At 43.0% G+C, this 21,583-nt stretch overlaps 1 protein-coding gene and 1 pseudogene across 1 annotated transcript in view; both read left to right on the top strand.

Annotated features, from left to right (window-relative positions):
• Positions 1-21,583, top strand: part of GRK5 (G protein-coupled receptor kinase 5) — a 199,364-nt gene that overhangs the window by 39,558 nt on the left and 138,223 nt on the right. The window contains exon 2 of the mRNA XM_066619362.1: positions 13,408-13,503. Coding sequence (XP_066475459.1) covers positions 13,408-13,503 — 96 coding nt within the window. The remainder of the gene's footprint in view (positions 1-13,407; positions 13,504-21,583) is intronic.
• Positions 14,009-14,128, top strand: LOC136646113 (5S ribosomal RNA; annotated as a pseudogene).

Here is a 21,583-nt window from a genome sequence, read left to right as displayed (position 1 = left end):
TAGAAATGTGTTAACTTCATAGACTATACAGAGAGATACTTTTTAGTATTTCCTGTAGTGATGTATTATAACAGAAGCAACTGTTACCCTGCACATACCTGATCTCGTATGATCTTGGAATTTAAGAAGGGTCCGGCCTGGTTTGTACTTAGATGGGAGAACGCCTGGGAATACCAGGTGCTGTAGGCTTATACCATAGTCTTTCGAGACTGAAAGTTGCCAACCATTGTATTATTATATTTGCCCAGGCTTCTAATTTTTCCCTGCTTTTGTGGCATGATTTCAAGTAGAACATCGGGTGTTTTTGTTTTTTTTAAATCTTTCACTGAAATATACCACTCTTCAAGAAATACTTCTCAAAGCAATTCACATAGCCAGAGGAATGAGAAGATGGTTTCCATTCTCAAGAGGGTCATAATCTAGAAAGAAATAGGGTCACACCAGCAACAGCCCCTGCGGGGGGCACCATGCTGGGAAAAACAGAGACAGTTGCTATCCCCTTCTTCCAAACACTAGAATCGCTACTTCAAAAGGTGGGGTACTTATGCATGTGAATAGTTGTTTTCTAAAAAAAACCAGTTAAGCATCAACTAAATATTATGTTCAATTGGAATTAACTATTTTTTAAAACCCTCTTTTCCAAAGAAAAACTGTTAAGAGTTTAGCAAGAAAAGCAGAAGAAAAATGCTTGCAGTTAAACAAATCAGCAATTTTCAATGGGAAAATGGGTCAGGGAGAAAGGATTAACCCCTGCCACAGTCCCCGTTTAGTTGCCCTCCTACTTATGGCTGCTTTTTTGTTTTAACAAAAGAAGCTTCTAAAATTCTCTTTAAGATGCATTTGTTGTGCTTAGACCTAAGTGGCACCCTTGGTCTGGTTAGTGGGTCCTTCTTGCTACTGTGGCCGCCATTTAATAAAAACTATTCCTGTAGATACTCACCTATAAGGCAAGAATTCTATCAATAAATCAAGCATAGATTGACACCTCGTCTAATCTGCAAGTCACTGAGGGATCAGGACTGTTCAGGCATGTCTCACCAGCCAGGAGAAGGCTGGAGGAGTTTTAATAGTGCCTGCAGTGGGTCTGTGAAGTGTCTGAGGAACATTTTGAGTGACTGCAGATACATACAGCTTTGTTTACATTTGTCAGAGCTCATTGTAGAATCCTCTGAGTATGTTCCTTAACTCCATACCCATGAGTGCCTCTTAAAATGACAGTGAACAGAATAAAAGTTTGTCTGGCGGCAATGGAACCAGGATGTTGTACCAAGGAAAGCTGTTTATGTTGCTTTATATTGGTGCTGAATTTGTTTCGGATGGTTTTTAAAACAGCAAACGCTTTAATGCAGCTTCAAACCTGTTTTTTTTTTTTTTAAAGCAATTCAATACAGTGTTCAATTCTGTTGCTTTAACGGGGGCGCACAGTACTACATAAGCAACTTGCTAATATCTTGACGACAGTGGCATGGCTCAGATTTTTTCCCTCCTTTCAATCAGGTGTCTGGTTTGTTAAGCCAGAAGCTCTATGTACAACATACAACCCATAACACATAACTGGGAGTGTGCAATTCAATTCACAGCAGAGAGATGCAGCTGCATATATTTGCAACCCTTTTTACTCAGAAGTAGACCCACTGCTTTCCATGGGTGTTATTCTTAAGTAATGGTGCATTGAATTGTAGCCTGGGAAGGAGGGTCCCATCCTGGTGTTTCAAAAAGCAGACCTGCTTTGCAAGCATTTGCCAAGCAGAGCCAGAACCAGGCTGCAGCAGAAGGAAGGAGATTAAAAGGTGAACTTTGGCTGGAATTTCTCAGCTGTCGAGGCAACGATCTCTGCCCTGTCTGCCTGGTGCCTGCCTGCTGCTTGAGAAATGTGGCGCCTGCCTGCCGCTTGAGAAAGGAAACTGTTCAGAGTTGAAAGGCTCTGCCCTCTGATTGATCTGGAGATCAGGCAAAGTGAGAATTGGAGCTTGATGACTTGGCAGAAATTTCACGTACTATACGTGAGTATCTACGGTATTTGCTGTGCATCATTCCTTGGCCTTCCATATCATTTTTTCTTCATGTTGCATTCCTTTCCTGCCTCTGCAGGTAACCAAACCTCAGGTGTACCTATCATTTGGAATAATGATAGTTTAGCTGCAGCTGTGCAACATCTACCAATTCTGAGTGCCAGAATGACCAGGCAGTGGCGTAGCTAAGGGGATGCAGGGGGTAGGAGTTGCACCAGGGATCAAGTTTTAGGAGGGCAACAAGCTGAGCTTGACTCTAGTGACCAAAATTGTAAAAATCTTGGTATGTATGAATAATACCATCGTGTTATATATAATTGGAAAGGTAATTTAATGTGGAATGCAATGCAACAAGCTGCACTGGAATATTTGTATTCTATCAAAAGTTATGACCAATTAACCAGAAAATGAAAGCACAACTGCCTTTATGGAATAAAAAGTGGATTTCCGTAACTCAAAACTGACCTATGAGACTGATTGTTCTGAGTGCCAACGAGATGTTATTATAATACAGCATGGAACCAATATCTTTTTATTTATTTACTTAATTAGATTTGATTTTGTCATGTAGGGGGGGCTGCAAGATCTTCTTTGACCCCAGGTAGCAGATAGATGCCTTAGCTATACCACTGACTGGGGGGAGGCAGCTGAGCAAGTGGATGGTAAGCTGCTGGGGGTAGTAGGTGGGTTCCTCCCAACTTCACTTCCGGTTGTGACATCACTTCCAGGGAAACATTTTGAACTTGGCACTGGGCTATATGATCATTAGCTACGCCACTGTGACCTGGTCCCCAGTACTCCAGTCCTTCCACAGCTGGGCATGCACTGCTGAGTGGCACCCACTACAGCCTACCCAAGATGCAGGCCAAGATCTGTGATATGTGTGCACTGTGCGCATGATGAGATGACTTCTGAACCATAGTGTTAATTTTAAATGCTTACTTGACATAGGATCACTCGGCTAACTCCAGAGAACCAGGTGGCACCAGCAAGATTATCCCTCCCCCCCCATCCCTGATGCCTCATTATTTAGTTCCTTATTGTTTTTCTAAAAAAAGATTGCTCTGTTCAGAACTTTGAAGGCTGTGAACTTGTATATTAAATCATGCATTTCTCCCCCATCAGGAGGAATTTAAGGCAGCTCATAATTACAACAAAAACAACAGAAATTGAAAACAGTGACTGCAAAGACAATGAGAACAGCCATGAAAAAGGGCAAAGCAACACAGCAGACATCATCAAGAGTAGTTAAAGCGGCCCAGTGCCTGACAAAAGAGGAATCTCTTTGTGTTCCTGTGGAATGTTGGAAAATGTTGTAAGTGGCTGCAGGTTGCTGGCCATTTTTGTGATTGGGATGTGGCAGGAGGCTGATACTGGTTACGAGTCCCAAGATGCTCAAGAACAGGGACAAAGAAACTGAAAGGTGGAGCAGGAAAAGCACGAATGAGGCTAGGAAAAGGGATATGAAAAACAACATTCTAATCAAAAACAAGTTACAAAAGGTCCCAGAAGTCTTTGGCTTAGTCAGCGTGATAGTAGAATACATATTACAAATATTTTAAGTCATGGGGGCTAGAAACATAGCCAGCCTTTCATCCTCACAGTTGTCTTATTTAACACATTTCTGTGCTTGTTTTTGACCCCAGATGTTTCCAAAGTGGTGTACACACACTGAAATTATCGATATTTCTAAAGTTTTAACCCACTTTAGTAAGACAATTGAGAGAGAACCATAAGAACAGGCTGCCAGTTAAATCCCAAGTGGTGGCAAAATTCACTTTTCACTTGGAGCAAGACCAAGGAAGACTGCTTCCAGGCCTCTCAAAGAAGTGTATTCCACAGCTCTGAAACCATGCCAAAAAAAGTATCTACTTCTAGTAGAAGATACTCTGTTTTCTGGAAAATGGCACTTTTGAAACAGGCTTTTGTCAATGTATCTTAAGATCCTGATAAGCTTATATGGAAGAAGATGCTGGTATAAGGTTATAAGGGTCAAAACAAAACTGTAATCAATACCTATTTTGCCTAGCTGTTGTAATGACATTTTGCCAGTGAGCTGGCTCTCATCAGCACTTGGTTGAAACCTTTTTGCAGTTCTGTTCAGGTTTTTTAAAAGCACGGGAGGCAAAACTCTGTAAAACTCTGTAGGATAATTCCTTGGAGAGGAATAACAGTCCTCCAACATAACTTTCTAAAACCTGCCCTCTAGAAAGGAGCTGAACCACCATAAAGTTGGTTCCTTCTTAACTCAGGAGACAGTTCAGGACTATCAGTAGGATCACACTTTCCCAGTTTCTCTTCCAGTGTCAGGTCTTCAACCAGAGCAACCAAGGCAGCGTGTGTTGAAACTGGCCTGAAAGGAGCTTAGATAACTAGATAATAATTAGATAGATAATCTAAGAACCTTGAGTTGTATGGTCATCAGATTCTCATTGCCCACATCCCACCTTACCCAGAACTGGTAAATTTGAGACTTGTTTATAATAGTGTAGGAGAATAATAGTGTAGGAGAACACAAAGCTTGGAGAGAGAAAAATTGTATTCTTAGTTTATTGACAATGTGTATTATTGACATGTAATAAAATGTGGATGCTTATATACTTTTTATTATGGCAGTATTAACCCCAAAGAATTTATTCAGAGCCTGCTAGAAATTCAATACATTCCAGTTTCCATTAACAGTACTGGATACCATCCCTTGTTTGCTTCGAATGTTTATTTTTATGGTTTATTTTCCACCATTTTCCATGGTTTATTTTCCACCATGAAAGCATCCTATTGGAGACACATGGCTTCTGTGAACACCACTACAAGGGAGGAAGCAGCCATTCATCAACATTAATTCGTTGGGTAATTAAGCCCATAACCTCTTGACTTTACATCATGAACTGCTGGGTGCTGGGAGGATTTCATTGGAGCATCTGTTCACTGTCAGTCCCCCCCCCATTGCCGTTGTTTACAAAAAGACTTGGCCTTTATCTACAACCAGACAAACACATATATTCAGTAATGAGAACTCACAACAAGCGGTCAGCAGACTGGGGCAAGAGCAAACAAGAGGCCATCCCTCTGTCAACGAAGAGATGCCAGCGAAGAGTTCGTTTTAGTTTGGAAAAGTTTGTACAGAGCACTCAGTGTCATTGACATTGGTTCTAAATTAGTGCTGTGATTTCAGATGTGGGCTGAATATAAAGTGCTCCTGAAAATAAGTTATTTGGCCTTTAGATCCAAGAAAGAATTTGAGTGAAGCCCAACTCCTATGTTGCTGGAGTAGCGTGAGAGCCTCTGCTCTATGGTCAAATCCCAAGGCAGTCCAATCACAACTGTCAAGGGAAAACACATGGGCCAGCTGTGGTTTCTTCCCACAAAAGTGTCACCAGCTATCAAGAAGAGGGCTTGCTGTATTTTCTTGTGTCATCTGAAAATTGAATGTAAACGAAGAGCTATCATTTTATCTGCTTTAGTCACTGAACCTTAAAGGTCATACTAGTTGTGATGATGGCAGATCCACTTGTTCAGACTCAATTCTGCCTCAGATATACCTATAATAAAGTGGACTCTGAATGTCTGACATTTAGATGAAAAAATTGGGAGCATAGATGAGAGGGTCCTAAAGGTGTCTGTAGGCTACTTCCCTGCAGTCTACCCACTCTTTGCACTTGTTTTCCCCCGTCAAATGTCAATACTGGAATTGAGCTTGGATGGAATAAAAATGTTGGGAAAAGGAGATATTTTCAGGGGAGTCTGATTGTTTTCACTGTCTGCTTTTTTAATTCTACAGATGAGATCCCCAACCTTACTATATAGACGATGGGGACATACCTGAGTTTAAATAAATGGGTCTATCACCATCAAGAGTACATTCCACAATAGTCCTGTTTGATCCTTTAATTTACTCCCTACTCCATTTTTCTCTTTTTCAATCTTTTTCAGTGAGTTTTCCAGGGTAATTATAGAGGCATCCACATATGAATGTTTATTACTTAAACATGTTAACCCAAACTTTGTTGTGTGTCCTCTTTCACTAAGTGTAGAGCCATGAGTTAGTTTGGCAAGTAACTTGTTTCCCAGTCTGTATTTGCTGAGCTAATATGAATGCAGGTGGGTGGGTGGCGGCATTGGTAGGTAGGAAATGAGGTGTAGAAGGAGGAGAAACTGGTGTGTTGGAACCATTTCTGTGCACACCAATTTCCCTCTACACAGACGTATTCTGTTCTCAGGGTCTGTCTAGGAAAAAGCCAGTTAAACTATTTGCAACAAACATTCATGAGGACAGAAAATGTTGAACGCTTCCTTGCCATTTGCCCCTACTAGGAGGTTATGAACACTTCCACCCCCCTGCTTTCATTGGAATGTGTTGCTTTGTCCCAAGAGTAGCTTTGGATGTTACAGGGATAGTGCTCAGTGACAGGGCACATGCTTAACAGTGAGAGAGTCCCAGGTTCAGCCCCAATAGCTTCACGTTGCTGTGGGAAGGAGCCTTGTCTGAAACCCTGGAGAGCTGCTGCCAATCGATGTAGGCCATTCTGAGCTTTAGTACACAAGGGTCTGATGTGGTATAAGGCAGTTTTCTGTGTTCCTTGCCCTTCAGAACTCCATGTACAAATACCTTATGGTTCCTGTGCACAATTTCATGTTCCAAACACAGCTTCACATCTCCTGCACTTTCTCTGGGTTGACAGCATGCATGTTACCCCAAGTGGTAAAGAGACGAAGGTGGCATTGTTATGTAGAGGCAGAAGGTGCCTTGGAGGTACATTTTCTGATGCCAAGAATTTCTTGCGCATGTAAATCAAATGGGAAAAAGCCATATCATTTAGTACATGCATTCAGTTTTAATTTAAGGTCTATTCTTTGGGAGTCTTATTAGGTAGTATTGATAACATTCTGGAGTGATGTAATGGATGATAGTGATTGTGAAAATGTGTTCTGCCTGTGGTTATGACTGGTATTATGTTCACATGAAGCTGGATTTTGCAGTAACAGATGAAATACACTGTTTGCCCACCCCCCACCCCATGTTCTCGTATTGAAAATGTGATTAATTTCCCATTTTCTGCTTTTAGGGCAACATTTAAGAGCTTACCCAGACAGCCATGTCCTCCATCACCTGTTTCACAAAGCAGTGTTCTGAACTGGGCGAAACCTGGAAGAGAAAAAAGAGGTGCCAAGGAGCAGTACCTTTTAGTGTGATTGGGGAAAAAAAATAAAGTTTTTGTCATAGAGTGTACCGTGCCAGCAAAATAGATATAGTAGGCAGGTAGGAGGTATAGATTTGGTATACACCAACAGCCTGTACTCTGCAGGGAGAAAAGAAAGATATTGTACCTAATATATGTGGGATATGTGCCTGAAGAAATACCACAGCCAGGTTTTGAGTCACTGCTCAAATACATGCTTTTTCCAGCTCAATCACGATGACCTACCTTGAGTCATTTTAAATGCATAGGTCATGTTTTTAATCTGCTTAAGTACAGATGTGTATGGGTTAAATTTAGAGGAAAGCATTCTCTGTTCTCCTTGAATTTTTACTAATGTGTCTTGAAATGTTCTGTTTTGACAATCTATTAGTGGGGGATCTTTTTTGACAGATGCTTTTAACTGCTTGTTTATAGAAATGTTCTTCAATCCTCCGTTCACTGGAGTCGATTAATTACGTGAAATATTTTCCCATATTTCTTGCCTTCAGAGTTTCCTTAGAAATATCCAAAACAATCTCTTATTGCCAATTTATCTAATCTCTTACCACCAGTACCTTCCTTCTCTCATGCCTTACATAAAAATTAAAAGTTGCTAATCTGTAAAAAATGATAAAATGTTCATGTCTGCAGAGGGTTGATTTCCTCCCAGTTACTGTTGTACAATTCAGGTGTGATTTCTTCTGGAAACTATTACACCTCTTTTACTCACATCTGGGATTTCCTAGCCCTTCATTGCCATACAGACACTTCTTATGTCCCCCTGCCAGTTCTTCCAGTTGCTTATGCTAGAAGCTTAGATACTCAGACAGGAGCCTGAATCCATTTCCAATGCAAGGTTTTTAGCATTGGAATATGAAAAATAATAGCACAGCAAGAGCTCTTTTTAAGCATGTGTAGATTGTCCTTCCAGTACTACTAAGAAACACAAGCCCCTGTGTCAGTGGCGTAGCTAGCTGAGGGCAGGGAGGCAGTCTGCTCTTGGGTGCCAATGTGTGTGTGGGGGGGGGGGGTGACCAAAATCGCTAAAATTGTGGTTGTTAGGAATAATACCATCATGTAATATACCATTTGTTGTATAATTTACAGTGGAATGCAGTGAAATAAACTGGAGTGAAATATCTCCATTCTATTAAAAGTTATGACCAAAAAACCAGAAAACAAAAATCCAACTATCTTATGTAACAAAAAGTGCAGTTTCCTTAATTCAGAATGAACCAATGAGACTGACTGTTCAAAGAGCCAATGAGATGTTATTATGACCCAGCATGGAGCCAATAAGATGTTAGCAAAGTGACACACTTGGGGGTGACACCAGGGGTGGATCCAGTGTTTTGTGTTGAGGGGCATGAGCATGACATTAACTCCAGAGCCCAGGTCAACCAGGCAGGTAGACCTGGGCTCCTGGTTGTTTAGCCCCTGTGGTCAAGATTTACTGGGCAGGTAGACTGGGCTCCCATCTGGATTTGGAGTCCAGATCTACCTGCCAGGTAGACCTGGGCTCCCATTCCAACTGTCCTCTGGAGCCACCTCTTCAAGGCCGGCAGACCTGGGCTCCTGTCCAGACTTGGACCCCAGACCTATCTGCTTGGTAGACCCGAGTTCCCATTCTGATCTCTCTGGAGCCACCTCTTCCAGGTGGATACACCTGGGCTCCTGTCCAGACTTGGAGCCCAAATCTACCAACTGGATAGGCCTGGTCTCTCATCGTGACTGCTTTCTGCAGCCACTTTTTCCAGGTGGGTAGTCTTGGACTCCCAGTGAGACTTGGAACCCAGATCTTCTTACCAGGTAGACCTGGGCTTCCATTCCAACTGCCCACTGGAGCTGCCTCTTCTAGGCAGGTAGACCTGACGTTGTGGCATAGAGACAGCTACCTCATTAGAATGAGAGTTAAGCAGGCAGGGAGGCCCCCTTGTTCTCTTTTGTTGTTCATTTTGTGAACAATAACCCCTGACAGTTTCACTTCAGCTGTTTTGTTCACAACAGCCATGGTGTTTCAGGACTTGCTGGATGTTGATCTGCAGGGACATGCCAGAGTCACAGCGCTGAATCAAGTCATGAGCCTCCACACCTTGACTCTGCTCACTCATGAGTCATAACAGGCTGTTGTTGTGACTCATCCTGAGCCTTTTTTAGAGTTGACGAGTTCAAGTCTTTTTGAAAAACTAGTTAAACTGCAAGTCAGGTGTAGCTCTGCATAAAAAAATGAAGGCGCTGTGAGCGTGTGCGTGTGCGCAAGAGAGTTCTCATTTAACACTGCCCTGATGTTCCCATCCCATCTGCCACCAGCAATGTGTTGAAGTTCTTCCCATCAAATGAGCCATGATTTTGGAAGGTTTTCCTCTTCTATTGCAAGGAAGTGCCTCCCTGTAATGTCCATGGCGGGCGGAGACCCCGCCCCTTGGTGTGTGACCTAGCGCGGGGGGCTTACCCTGTCAATGAGAGTTGGTTGTCAGCGGGAAAAAAGGACGGGAGGCAGACACAGCTGTTTTGCACAGACAGTTTACTTGCGTCAACCGCTTGACATTCATGGGGCCTGTTACGGCACAGGCCCCTTTGCCTTACACAGACTCGTGCCATTGGTGCACGATAGGCTCATTCCCCGTTCCTCCCTGACCCCTTGTGGTTTCAGGCAAAGCTCTTCGGCTGGTGCCTGTTGGCCAGGGGTATGGGTTCCCAATGGCCGTTGTGCTGTTGTCCGGGGTCAGCTTAGCTGTCCTCAGGTGGTCCCTGGTACCTCAGGGCTTGCCCCCCCGATCAGCCGGCCTCCAGTGGAGGTAGTTGGCTCCAAGTCCTCGGGTCTGTAACTTCGTCTCTCCTGATGTCACCCCCGGGGCCCGGGCAGGTATAGGATCAGGCAGCTCCCAGCCCCTCTCTCCAGGGCTGAGGTAAGCAAAGTTCCCTTTGGGGCCTGGATCGTCTGAATAAGGCCAGGGTTGCTACCCCCTCTGGCCTTCCACTTGACCCTGCTCCCACCTGGAGAGGAGTGACCTCTCCCTAGGCTGCTCAGCCTCCTTATGAAGCCAGTCTCGGGCTGGGCCAGCCCCACCCCTTCTGGCCACGTGGTTGCTTGCTGCTCCCAGGAGGCACTAGGCCCTACTCCCAGGGAGGTGTCCTGCCTGGGACCCCAGTCCTGATGGTGCTTAGATCTTACTCCCGAGGAGGCCCCTACTCCTGAGGAGTTCCTGGCCATCTGGGCTGGGCCCAGGTGACACTCCCCCTGCTCTGCCTGCCTCCTTAACCCCCTCCCTGAGCTATCCAGGCATTTTCCTATCACAAGAAACCCCTCCCCCATCCATTGGGCTCCTCCTTCTCCCCTCCCTCATCCAGAGGAAAAAAGTCAGACCATCCATTTGGCAAATCAATCGTCTGTTCCTTCTGAGATGGACAAGAGAGATTACTCCCCTCTGTGTCCTGGCTGCCCCCACATTCTTCTGGTTATCCCTTCATTTGCCTCCTAGAACCAACCTACCCTCCTCCCACCAAGTCTGCTGCTCACGTCTGTTTGGATGCTGCCTTCTGAATCACACACAAGGTCTTTTGGGTGATGCAGAAGTGGCAAAAAAAAAAAAAATAGTGACTCTTGCTTATATGATTCATAACTCTTTTCCAGTCAGAGCACTGAGTCACAAGTCAGTGCCCAAGTCAGTGATGTGTGTGACTCAAGATCCCACAAGTCTTGAGAATGTGTGTTTTCACGACTCAAGTCAAGTCCGTGAGTCATGAGCACCCATCCCTGTGAATCTGTCCCTTAGGAGGATGAGGAAAGATGACAGCACTGTGATGAAAACTGGATATTTGCTGCTACTGGTAATTTAATACAGTGAGAGTATCTGACATACTTAATTCAGTAAAAGGTCCTCTGTCCAAGTGCTGAGTCTTTAATAAGAAGCATGGAGAGATCTCAGCTCAATAGTATAATTGCCTCATGGTGGTGCCAGAAAACTGACATACTGAAATGGTTTAGGTACGCCAAGTCCAAATGGTAAAATGGGCATAGAGCGTGGTGCAACTGACTGTTCTTTGTCACAAAAGCACAGCAGTGGGGTTGTGGAATGCCTCCCAATGGGAAAAGACAGTGTGAAAGCATCAAATAACCTTCTCTTCACACCTCTGCAATTACCGTCTTGCTTACTGAGATTTCTTAGCATTTAGTTCAGCAGAGGCGGACTAGTCTCCGCTGTCCTGGTGCATCTTGTCCTTCAAATCACCCCCTCCCACACACACGTGTGCACACATCAGAATGCCTATCATCCTCCTGAATTACATGTGGAGCAGGCAAGAGAGGATGGCTCCAAGATGCAAGCTGTGAGCTAGAAAGGTCAGGCAGATTAAAGCCGTTGATTGGAATCTTTACCGTGAAGACGTCAGAGGCAGTAGAGTGCCTGCTATATTATGCTCGGATACGAGCAAATGAGTCATCAGGCTGGGGTTTGTAGGACAAGGAATATGAGAAGGGAGAAGTCATTGGCTGCACAATGCACCAATCATGTTTGTAACTAGGGGATTCTTCAGTCTTTTCCTAGACCTTGGCAGAAATGCATATTAGAAATGCATCTTTTTGGCGTGTTTGTACAGATCTTTTTTGCCCAAGCTAATTTATTTGATTTTACTGTGAGTACTCTACTGTGAGTACAAAGGAACTATGCAGATTGCCAAATTTGATAAGGATGCTGTAGCCAACTATTTGTACTCTGTTTGGTAATTAATGTTTATATAGCTCTGTGAATTCCCCTGGGTGATTTTTACAACCAGAGGGGAGGGTTCCCCCCCCCCCAGAAGCTGTGAAACCTAGGGCAAGATAAGGCTTAAGGCAACAGACAGAGGGCTACAAATAACATTACTTAATGAGAAGGAGAAACACGGATGTATCTTGGAAGATATAAATTGTCTTGAAAATGAATATGATGGTATTTAATGTAGATGCAGTTATAAGCAAAGCCAGAAAGGTAGAGGGAGGCAAAGTGGTGTACTGCTTGGGCAAAAAAATGCACAGGTCATGAGTTCACTGAGTGAAGTGAAAAGGGACCCAAAGATAAAACAGTTATTTGGGTAAAGGCAAAAACAGTCTATTGGCAAAATGAAGATGGAAGAAATTCCACTTCCACATCTGAAAGTTCTCAATCTGTAGGTGCTGACACTTCGGTTCTGTTGAGGATGAATGCGAAGGTGAAATTTTCCAGAACTGCTACATTGATCAGTTCCAATAGGCTAATTAGGATTGGTATGAAACCTCCATCTGCTCTCAGAAATGGTGCAACACTGAGCATCAGGTCATGACCCACCACAGAGCAATAGGTCGGTCATGGTGGTAAAAAGTTTGGGAATCACTGTGCTAATCAATCTACTGACATTGTTGGGATGACATATGGGATTGGGAGAGGGAGCCACACTTGTTGCTGTATTGGTATATATGGGTATGTATGGGCATTGCCTATAAGAGAGGCACATGTGCCTTTAGAGCAGGACTGCACTTGCTCCCAGTGTGGAAGGGATTGTCACTTCCAAATCGGCCTTTTCAGCCACACTAGACGCTGTTCCAGAACCACCTTTCAGAGCGCGATACCATAGTCTTTCGAGACTGAAGGTTGCCAGCAATAGCTGCTATTGACTATATAGTCACTTTCATCCATACTGTATTCAAATTCTGTATAAGCCTATTAGGTACTGGGCTACCTCCTGTATACATTAAAGCCAGGCTTCATAGTTTTGTTTGTTTTGTACATATTATATAGCTGAAAGTAGGCCAGTTCTGCCTACTTCTGGAAGGTTATATGTTCTTATATGATACGTATATGTAATCTCGGTTTTAGCTCTACTTCAGAATATCAGATGCAAAGGAGTGGCAACAGGATGCAGGTCTCTTGTTGTCTTGTGTGCTCCAAGGCATCTGGTAGGCCACTGTGAGATGCAGGAAACTGGACTAGAGGGCCTTTGGCCTGATCCAGCAGGGCTCTTATGACTTGAGGAGGAAGTATATATGGTTGTCTAGCAACCACTAAGTAAGTTCACAGTATAGAAACATATGTAGAATATGCTGACTGCCCCCCCATCAGTCAATGGTACTGCAAGCAATGTTTAAGTGTACACGTTTGTGCATGCATGAATGTATCAAACCAGCTAATGCTGCAGTGCATGTAAATGGGTTGTTACAGTAAAAGACTTTAATCTTGGCCTTCTTTCTTCTTCTTCAGGGGGTGGAGGAAAACGCAAAGGTAAAAGCAAAAAGTGGAAGGAAATCCTGAAATTCCCTCACATTAGCCAGTGTGAAGATCTTCGAAGGACAGTAGGTAAGAATGGTTTCCTGGATTTTGTTTTTCAAATAATAGTAAATAATAATAAACTTTATTTATACCCCGCCCTTCTCCCCAAAGGGACCCAGGGTGGCCCTTCAAATGTCTACATCAAATCAATGTTTACATCAAATGTTTACATCAGTTCATTAATGTGTAGGTAGTTGTGGGAGGCTTGTTTTTCATATGACTGAATTATTTCATCTGTTCATCCTTATGTCTTGTAGTGCAAGTGGAGTATTTTAAATTTCTTTTCCCTGTTTCCCCCCACCCAAATTCTTGTTGAAGAATTTTCATTTGACCAGGAAAAAAATAAAAGGGAGTCCAGGAGTTTGTTCATGCCCAGTGGATGTTTTTCACTTTATTAAGTTCTTGAACAGTGCCTCCCCAGTCATATCAAACTGTTTAGAAAGTTCCCCTGTTTTGAAAAGCAGCTTCCTGCTTATTGGTACCCCATCTTTTCTCCCATTTATTCAGGATGGAGTGTATGGGGCTATTTTATTAGAAGAGCAACTGTTATCCTGCACATTCCCGATCTCATCTGATCTCGGAAGCTAAGCAGGGTCAGGCCTGGTTAGTACTTGGATGGGAGACCGCCTGGGAATACCGGGTGCTGTAGGCTTATACCATACTCTTTCGAGACTGAAGGTTGCCAACCAACCAGATTAGAATTAGTCGTTTTCCCAAAATACCCCAATGAGTTTATATCTGAGTGAGGATTTGAACCAAATCCAATGTTCTGTCATCTACACCCATAGTGGGCAAAATGTCCACCCTTAGTCGATCACCCTTAGTCCAGCCTAGGAGACTGCTTGTTTCTTCCCTTGTCCCATCCTCAGTTCAGCATTTCAAGTGAAAGTTAAGATTCTATAGCTATTGTCTGCTTTCATGAGAATCCGTGAAAATCAGCAACAAGAGATTCACTATAGTGCTTTTGCCTCTACTGTGCTCCTCAGGTGCTTGGTTAGGTTCTGGCTTGAAATTTGCTAGCATTTCTGAAAGACACAAGATTAGTGAAAAGTCTTGAATTCTTACTTATTTTGGAATGTATATTTTGTTCACAATTCTTCCAGTTTTTAAAAAAATGCATAGATTGCTGGTTCCCAAAGTCCTTCTCAGGAGGAGGAAATCACCTAAGTGCTTGCGATCTGCAGGATCATGCTGCTGCTGGGGAAAGGGGGGTTTCTGGTTTATCTGGAGCTAGCAACAGGATTTGGGAAGGTACGGAGAGCCTTAAGGACACCTCTGCAAGGCTCCCCAAGCCTGGAAAATAAAGGAAATTATGATCAGAAGTCACTTTCAGTTTCTGATCTTGAAACCGGAAGTGATTTCCAATCACTATTTTCTTCATTTTCCAGGCTTGGGGAGCCCTGCAGAAGTGTTCATGGGGCTCCCTGGACCCTGTCACCGGCTTCAGGTTATTCAGAACCCCGCCCCCCATTCTCACTAGCAGCGTGATCCTGGGGATCAGATTGCTGCAATCCCCCTGCCCCAGCCCCTTAAGGGGCAAGACCTAAGTGGTCCCTGGCTGGTGGGTCACAAGTCACCCATTTGGGAACCACTGGCATAGATTAAATATTATTCAGAATTTTGACACATATTTTTGAAATCCTTTCTAAAGAGTTGTTGGTTGTTAAAATATTTTTATATGGTTAAATAGTTGCAAAGCAGTTTGCATAATGAAAGAAAAACTAGACTTTCCACAGTCCCCAAAATACTTGTATTCTAAGGAGATTGCATTATAGCACATGTCAGGCGTTTGTTGGTTTACACCAATGGGTTGTACCGTTCCTAGTTGGTTATCAAGAAGTTTGGCTTAATGATGCCCACAACAAAGAAAGGATGTACATAGCAGAAGGAAGATTTACACAAACTTTTAAAATGGATACCTTTCCACTAGTGATTTTCAATCAGAAGTTTCAATCCCAAAATGGATGTTAGTCCTCAAAGATGCTTAAAAACATGTATTGGAATGGAATGTAAGAAGGAAGATAGAAGCACAACCGTGATCCAGTTGTGAATCTATAGATACTGGTTCTTATCCTAATAATTGATAACATGTTTAGCGACAACTCTGCAAAATCCCACAAATGAGCGGAGGTGGTGGTTTGTTCTCTTTTGCTTGTTTTGTTTCCTAAATTGCCTGAATTTAATACTTTTTATCCTTTCTGTATTTTACCAATAAAAATGTTCCAGGTTAGTCCAACTCGGATATAACCCTGCAGGCATTGATACCTGAGTAACAATATGGGCCTGAGGAGGAGCAGGGGTTTGGTGAGTTTGGGAAGACCATATTGTAATGAATTTGAAGTAGACCTTGCACCAGTGGCATAGCTAGGAATCTGGCACCCGAGGCCCATAAATTTGCCCATACACCTCCACCAGATTTTGTGGCCTCCTGGAAGCCTTAGAATGGCACTTCTTGGTTTTTGGAACCGCCTATCTAAGGCCTCCAGGAGGCCTTCTTGGGGAAAGTAAGGGCGGGGGGGGGGATTGCCTCTCTGGCTTCATCCTCTTGATAGGATAGTTGGTGTTCTGTGAGTGGGTGAGTGCACAGTTCAGCTGCAAAAGACATGAGCAGGTGGAGGTGGTGATGGTAACTTTCCCATGCAGGCTTTTCTTCCTTTTTGTCATCTTCTTCACAAGGGCCATTTATAGGTTCAATGGTCACCCAATACCTTTGTAGTATACCTGAAAAGAGAAAACTTAAGACAGAACTTGCACAATCTTTCAAAGACGTGGCTGCTTGACTTCTCTGGGGTGATCGGTTTTCATGAACATAAGCATTGTTTTTGAGCTCCTCTAAATATTTTATTCCATGAAGCTTTCTTTGTTGGATAGATGTCACCAGAAATAGCATCACTGTAAATCTTTGGACTGAACTAGTTGCTGAAGTGTTTTTGCATTTTTTGAAATATAATTATAAACTCTTCAGCCAACATTGTTGACTCATGCTATTTGCACTTCCCACGGGACAAGAATGGGCTTGACTATATTCATCCAGCAAAAACATTCAGTAGACCACCCTTACCAGATATTACTGCATGCTACCAAATAGTTCATTTAAATCAGTGTTTCTCAAGGTTTGTCCTCTGCCATACCATTTCTTATGGTCCACCTGTCAAAGTACCACCGGAAGTAACTGGTGATGACATCATCGTTAGTTATTTCTGGGTTGGGAAGCTGGATGCAGTGTGACAAACACCAGTAAGAGACTGAGGGTGGACGAGAGGGCTGATTCGAGTGTGGAAAACCATGCTTTGGAGCTCTGTCCCCCAAGCCAAGCCTCCTGCAGCTGTTTGTTCCTGTTCTTGCTGCCAGGTGACAGGTGTCCAGGGGTCCCGCAAGTACCACCAGACACCACTTCAAGAACCACTGGTGGTAACCATACTACTGGTTGAGAAACACTAATTTAAATACTTGCTTTTCCTTCTAATCTAAGCAATTCCCTGACATGCCAGTTTGGAAAGAAAGCCGTCTGATAACACGTGTTCCCCAATGGACATGATGTTTTCCACAATCCTATCTATTCCTGAAGCTCAGGACAACTGGTCATCACATTTTTCTTTATAATCATGAGAGCTAGAAATCTATTAAAAAATGAGAGTAGTGATTTCATTTTTCTAACAAATGAGTACCTTGTTAAATCCTTTAAACAATGCCATTAATGAATACTGGCTTCTGTGGTACTTGATACAGTGCTTAACTGTGAATAAGTGCAATTGTTTAACTATCCTTGAATCTCTTAAAATACTTGAAGCTCAAATGTATTTTCTTTGAATGTTGTCCTAGCATTGGACCGAATGTGGAGTATTTTCTGCCACTGCAAACTCTGAATGTATCTTATTGCACTGCTATGCATGGAATCAAGGAGGAAAAATGTATTCCCCTCTTCATACCATTGGAGAAAGTATTTAAAAAAACCAAACAAACCCAAGCCATTTTGTGCATCTAGGGAAACTGAAAGCTAACACTGAAAGAACAGACTCCCTGTACTTGACAGCTTCCAGGACTTTAAAGAGTCACAGGGGAAATGAGTTTAAATGATCTCAGCCCACATTCTATTTGCAGAATTTATTTCACAAAACTTAATCCATTAAGAGTTACCTTGGCAGTGGTGAACTAGAAAGAAACCAAGAAAGCAGTTGCTGTTTTCCCAAAAAAGGGTTAGGTATCAAAATCCCCATCTCCTACCCAGTACAAAGCTGGAAAACCCACAACTTGACGACATGTTTTCACACCCCAAGCCTAGAGCTAACACCACAAAATAGCTTATTTTATTTTATTTGTGGTCAAGAGTAGCCTGCCATGAACTCCCATACGCATGGTCTTCTTAAATGCTACGTCACACTGAATTTCTTTCAAAATTGAATACAATCCTGTCCAACAACAAAAAATGACCCCTTAAAAATGACATGTTATTTATTACTCAAAATAGAGAAAAAAGTTTAGTGGAAGTTTCAAGATCTGCAATGATTTTCTTGGGTAATATAAGCCATTAACTCTCATTAGTACTTATGCAGAGCTTTGAAATGGAAAAGTTGTACTGCATATTAGTCCTCTGTGAGTAATATTAGCTAATTGTTAAATGAACTGAACTTGAAACCAATTTATTGCTTTTTGAGGAAAAAAAGGCCATTCAAGGTTTGGAAAACATGACATTCTATATGAAATTCACATAGAAATTCTGTAAACAATTTCCAAAATTGGCTTAGGGGCAGCTTCCACTGGTCAGTGCTCACCATGTAAACTGAAATTACCATTATGCTCTGTTAAGTCTTGTGTCCTGGCTCTCTCATTTCTTCTCATGTGGTTGGTCTGTGAGACCAGGAGTAATGTAATACTTTCTATACTTCTGGCTGTCTTTGTACAACTTCTGCTGCTGTTGCAAATATAGTCGCTACAGCTGTGGACTCATTAGCATCTGTTTCTGCTAACACTAAGCTGTATTGTCCATAAACATGCTGTGTGGTGATATGACATCATAGCACGGGTACATCCTTGTGCAATTGTATTCAAACCTCCTCTGTGACTTAAGTTCTGTGATATTTACATGGGGGGTGGGTGATTGTAAGAAAACTCTTTCTTATTTCAAAAAAAGGTGGTAGGTCACTTAGTATGTATGTACTTTACCACCTCAGAAATGCACATATGAATCATTCCTCCCTTTTGTACACAGTATACATAAACAAACCCAATGTGGTTGTTTGCTTAAAATGACATTGCATGGAGATTGCAGTAACTGGAGCCCTTTACCAAGTCCTTTGAAATTCTTCTGTCATCAGAGATGACATTTGGCCTTGTAACATAATCATATCCAGTTTGAAATTGAACATGAATGAGGTATTTTGGACAAATTAAAAATAACCAGGATATTATTTTTAAAAATTACCAAAGGCTGTCTGAGGAATAAAATAGACAGGTTCCTTCTAGGGAGGTCTAGTAGTAGTAGTAGTAGTAGTAGTAGTAGTAACTTTATTGTCATTGTGCTACAGCACAACGAAATTTATGCACCTTTGAGATACAAGCATAAATATATACTACAATTCCAGCAATCACACTCTACACCAGGGGTGCCCAAACCCCGGCCCTGGGGCCACTTGCGGCCCTTGAGGCCTCTCAATGCAGCCCTCAGGGAGCCTCCAGTCTCCAATGAGCCTCTGGCCCTCCGGAGATTTGTTGGAGCCCACACTGGCCCAACACAACTGCTCTCAGCGTGAGGGCAACTGTTTGACCTCTTGCGTGAGCTGTGGGATGAGGGCTCCCTCCACTGCCTGCTGTTTCATGTCTGAGATGCAGTAGCGGCAGCAAAGGAAAGGCCAGCCTTGCTTTGTGCAAGGTCTTTTATAGGCCTTGAGCTATTGCAAGACCTTCATTCATTCATCTGGTAGATGGGACTTGTTAGCCTGGGAAGGCAGCTCATCTGAGAGAAGGAATGATCCCAAACCTCCACTGCCTTGTGGAGTTTATGGAAAAGGCTTCAGGAGTTATGGAAAAGGCTTCAGGAGTCAACCTCGAGGTAAAATCTGGAGCCAGAGTCCATGAGGCAGTTCATGGCTGAACACAGTCACGTTCTGGCAACTCCTGCGATGCCGCTGGAACCAACCATATTGGCCTCTGCCTTGCCATTGGACCATTTCAGCAACATAGAGAGGGGGGATTTGCTGCATGGGAAACAGTCTATCCTCCATATCTACTTTACCCAGGCTTCACGCACTGGAGAGGATACTCTGTTCCAGAACCACCATTCAGAGTGCAATACCATAGTCTTCTGAGACTGAAGGATGCCATCATTCATTCATATAAGTTCCTCTTTAATATATTCATTTATGTAAACTTATGTAAATTTATTCAAATTTTAAATGTAAATTAATCCCCCCCGGCCCTGTGTCAGAGAGACGATGTGGCCCTCCTGCCAAAAACTTTGGACACCCCTGCTCTACACACTCACCCACACATTCTATACGACATGCATCATAATATAAAAACAGTATAACAGAACATAATGCCCAGGAGCATGGTAACAACTATATCGCCTTATTCAATGTAATTATGGCTGTGGGATAAAAACTGTTCAGGAATCATGTGGTGCTGCTCTAATAGTTCTGTATCGTCTACCTGAAGGCAACAGTTCAAAGAACTTATGAGCCGGATAGAAGAGGTCACTCAGAATACTATGTGACTTCTGCAGACAGCGAGATGTATAGATGTCCCCCAAAGCTGGTAGATGAAGGTTGATGATGTGCTGCGCAATCTTAATAATTCTCTGCAGAGCCTTTTTGTCCCCTGCAGAACAATTTCTGTATCACAGCAAGATATCATAGGTTAGGACACTCTCAGTGGTGCAACAATAGTAAGACTCAAGCAGCTGCTGTGACAAATTTAACCTCCCAAGCTTTCTCAGAAAATATAACCGCTTTTGTGCCTTTTTTATCAACGTGCTGGTGTTAATAGTCCATGAGAGGTCCTCTGTGATGTAAATACCTAGGAATTTGAAACTAGCAACCCTCTCCACCTCCTCACCATTTATGTATAATGGTGTGTGTACATCCCTCTTTTTCCGGACGTTAATTATAAGTTCTTTAGTTTTTTTTTATGTTAAGTGAGAGATTATTTTCTTTGCACCACAATAACAACTCCTGTACCTCCTTCCTATAAGCAGACTCATCATTCCCGCTAGCAAGCCCCACCACTGTAGTATCATCTGCAAATTTTATAATTTCATTGGTGTTATATGATGGGGCACAATCATGTGTATACAGGGAATAGAGGAAGGGGCTCAGTACACAGCCTTGGAGAGCTCCTGTGTCCCCATATCAGAGTGGAAAAATGATAAGAGCCCTTGTCTAATAGAAAAGATGCAAAAGTAAGGAGGGATCATTGTGAGGGAAAAGAAAGCCAGTACCTTTAGTGCAGAAAACATTCATTTTATAGATGATCACATGCAATGACCACTGAATGAATGATCTGTTCTGCAAGGAACTGAGTGGCAGTTGGTCTTAGCAAGGCCAATGGGAAGCCTACTTGTCTTTTCATTTTCTGACAGCAGCCACATAAACATCTTTGGGATCTGTTCATGCAGTTGGGTGGTATCAGCGGTCTTCCAGGTCTGATATTGGGAATGCCCATCGGGGATCCACCTGGCTGAGTTGATTCCTGAACCCTCAAGAACCCTCAGTGGTTGCAGTGGTAGTGCCCAATCCTCCTTCAGAAGATGGGCAGGAATGCTGTAGAGGGCCTTGTGCAGGGCTTTACTTCAAGTACCCCAGCAACCTTGCACTGGCAAAGTCTGCAGTAAATCATTATTGAAGGGCTACCCCAAACTACTTAACCCCGCTGACATAATTAACAGTGCAATCCTATGCCTCAGATGTGAGTTCATTGGGACTTACTCCCAGGCAAGTATGTACAGTTGGACCTTGATATCTGCAGGGGATCTGTTCTTGGACCCCCCCCCCCCTTTACAGGTAATGAAACCTACAGATATGCAAATCCACCTGTCAAGTTTGATAGGACCTCTGGACGTGTCTGGAGACATTCTCTGGTCATGTCCAGAGGTGTTCTGAGGCCAGAGGTG

This window comes from Tiliqua scincoides, chromosome 3 (assembly GCF_035046505.1).
Source record: "Tiliqua scincoides isolate rTilSci1 chromosome 3, rTilSci1.hap2, whole genome shotgun sequence".
Lineage (NCBI taxonomy): Eukaryota > Metazoa > Chordata > Lepidosauria > Squamata > Scincidae > Tiliqua > Tiliqua scincoides.
This window is presented reverse-complemented; position numbering and strand designations above follow the sequence as displayed.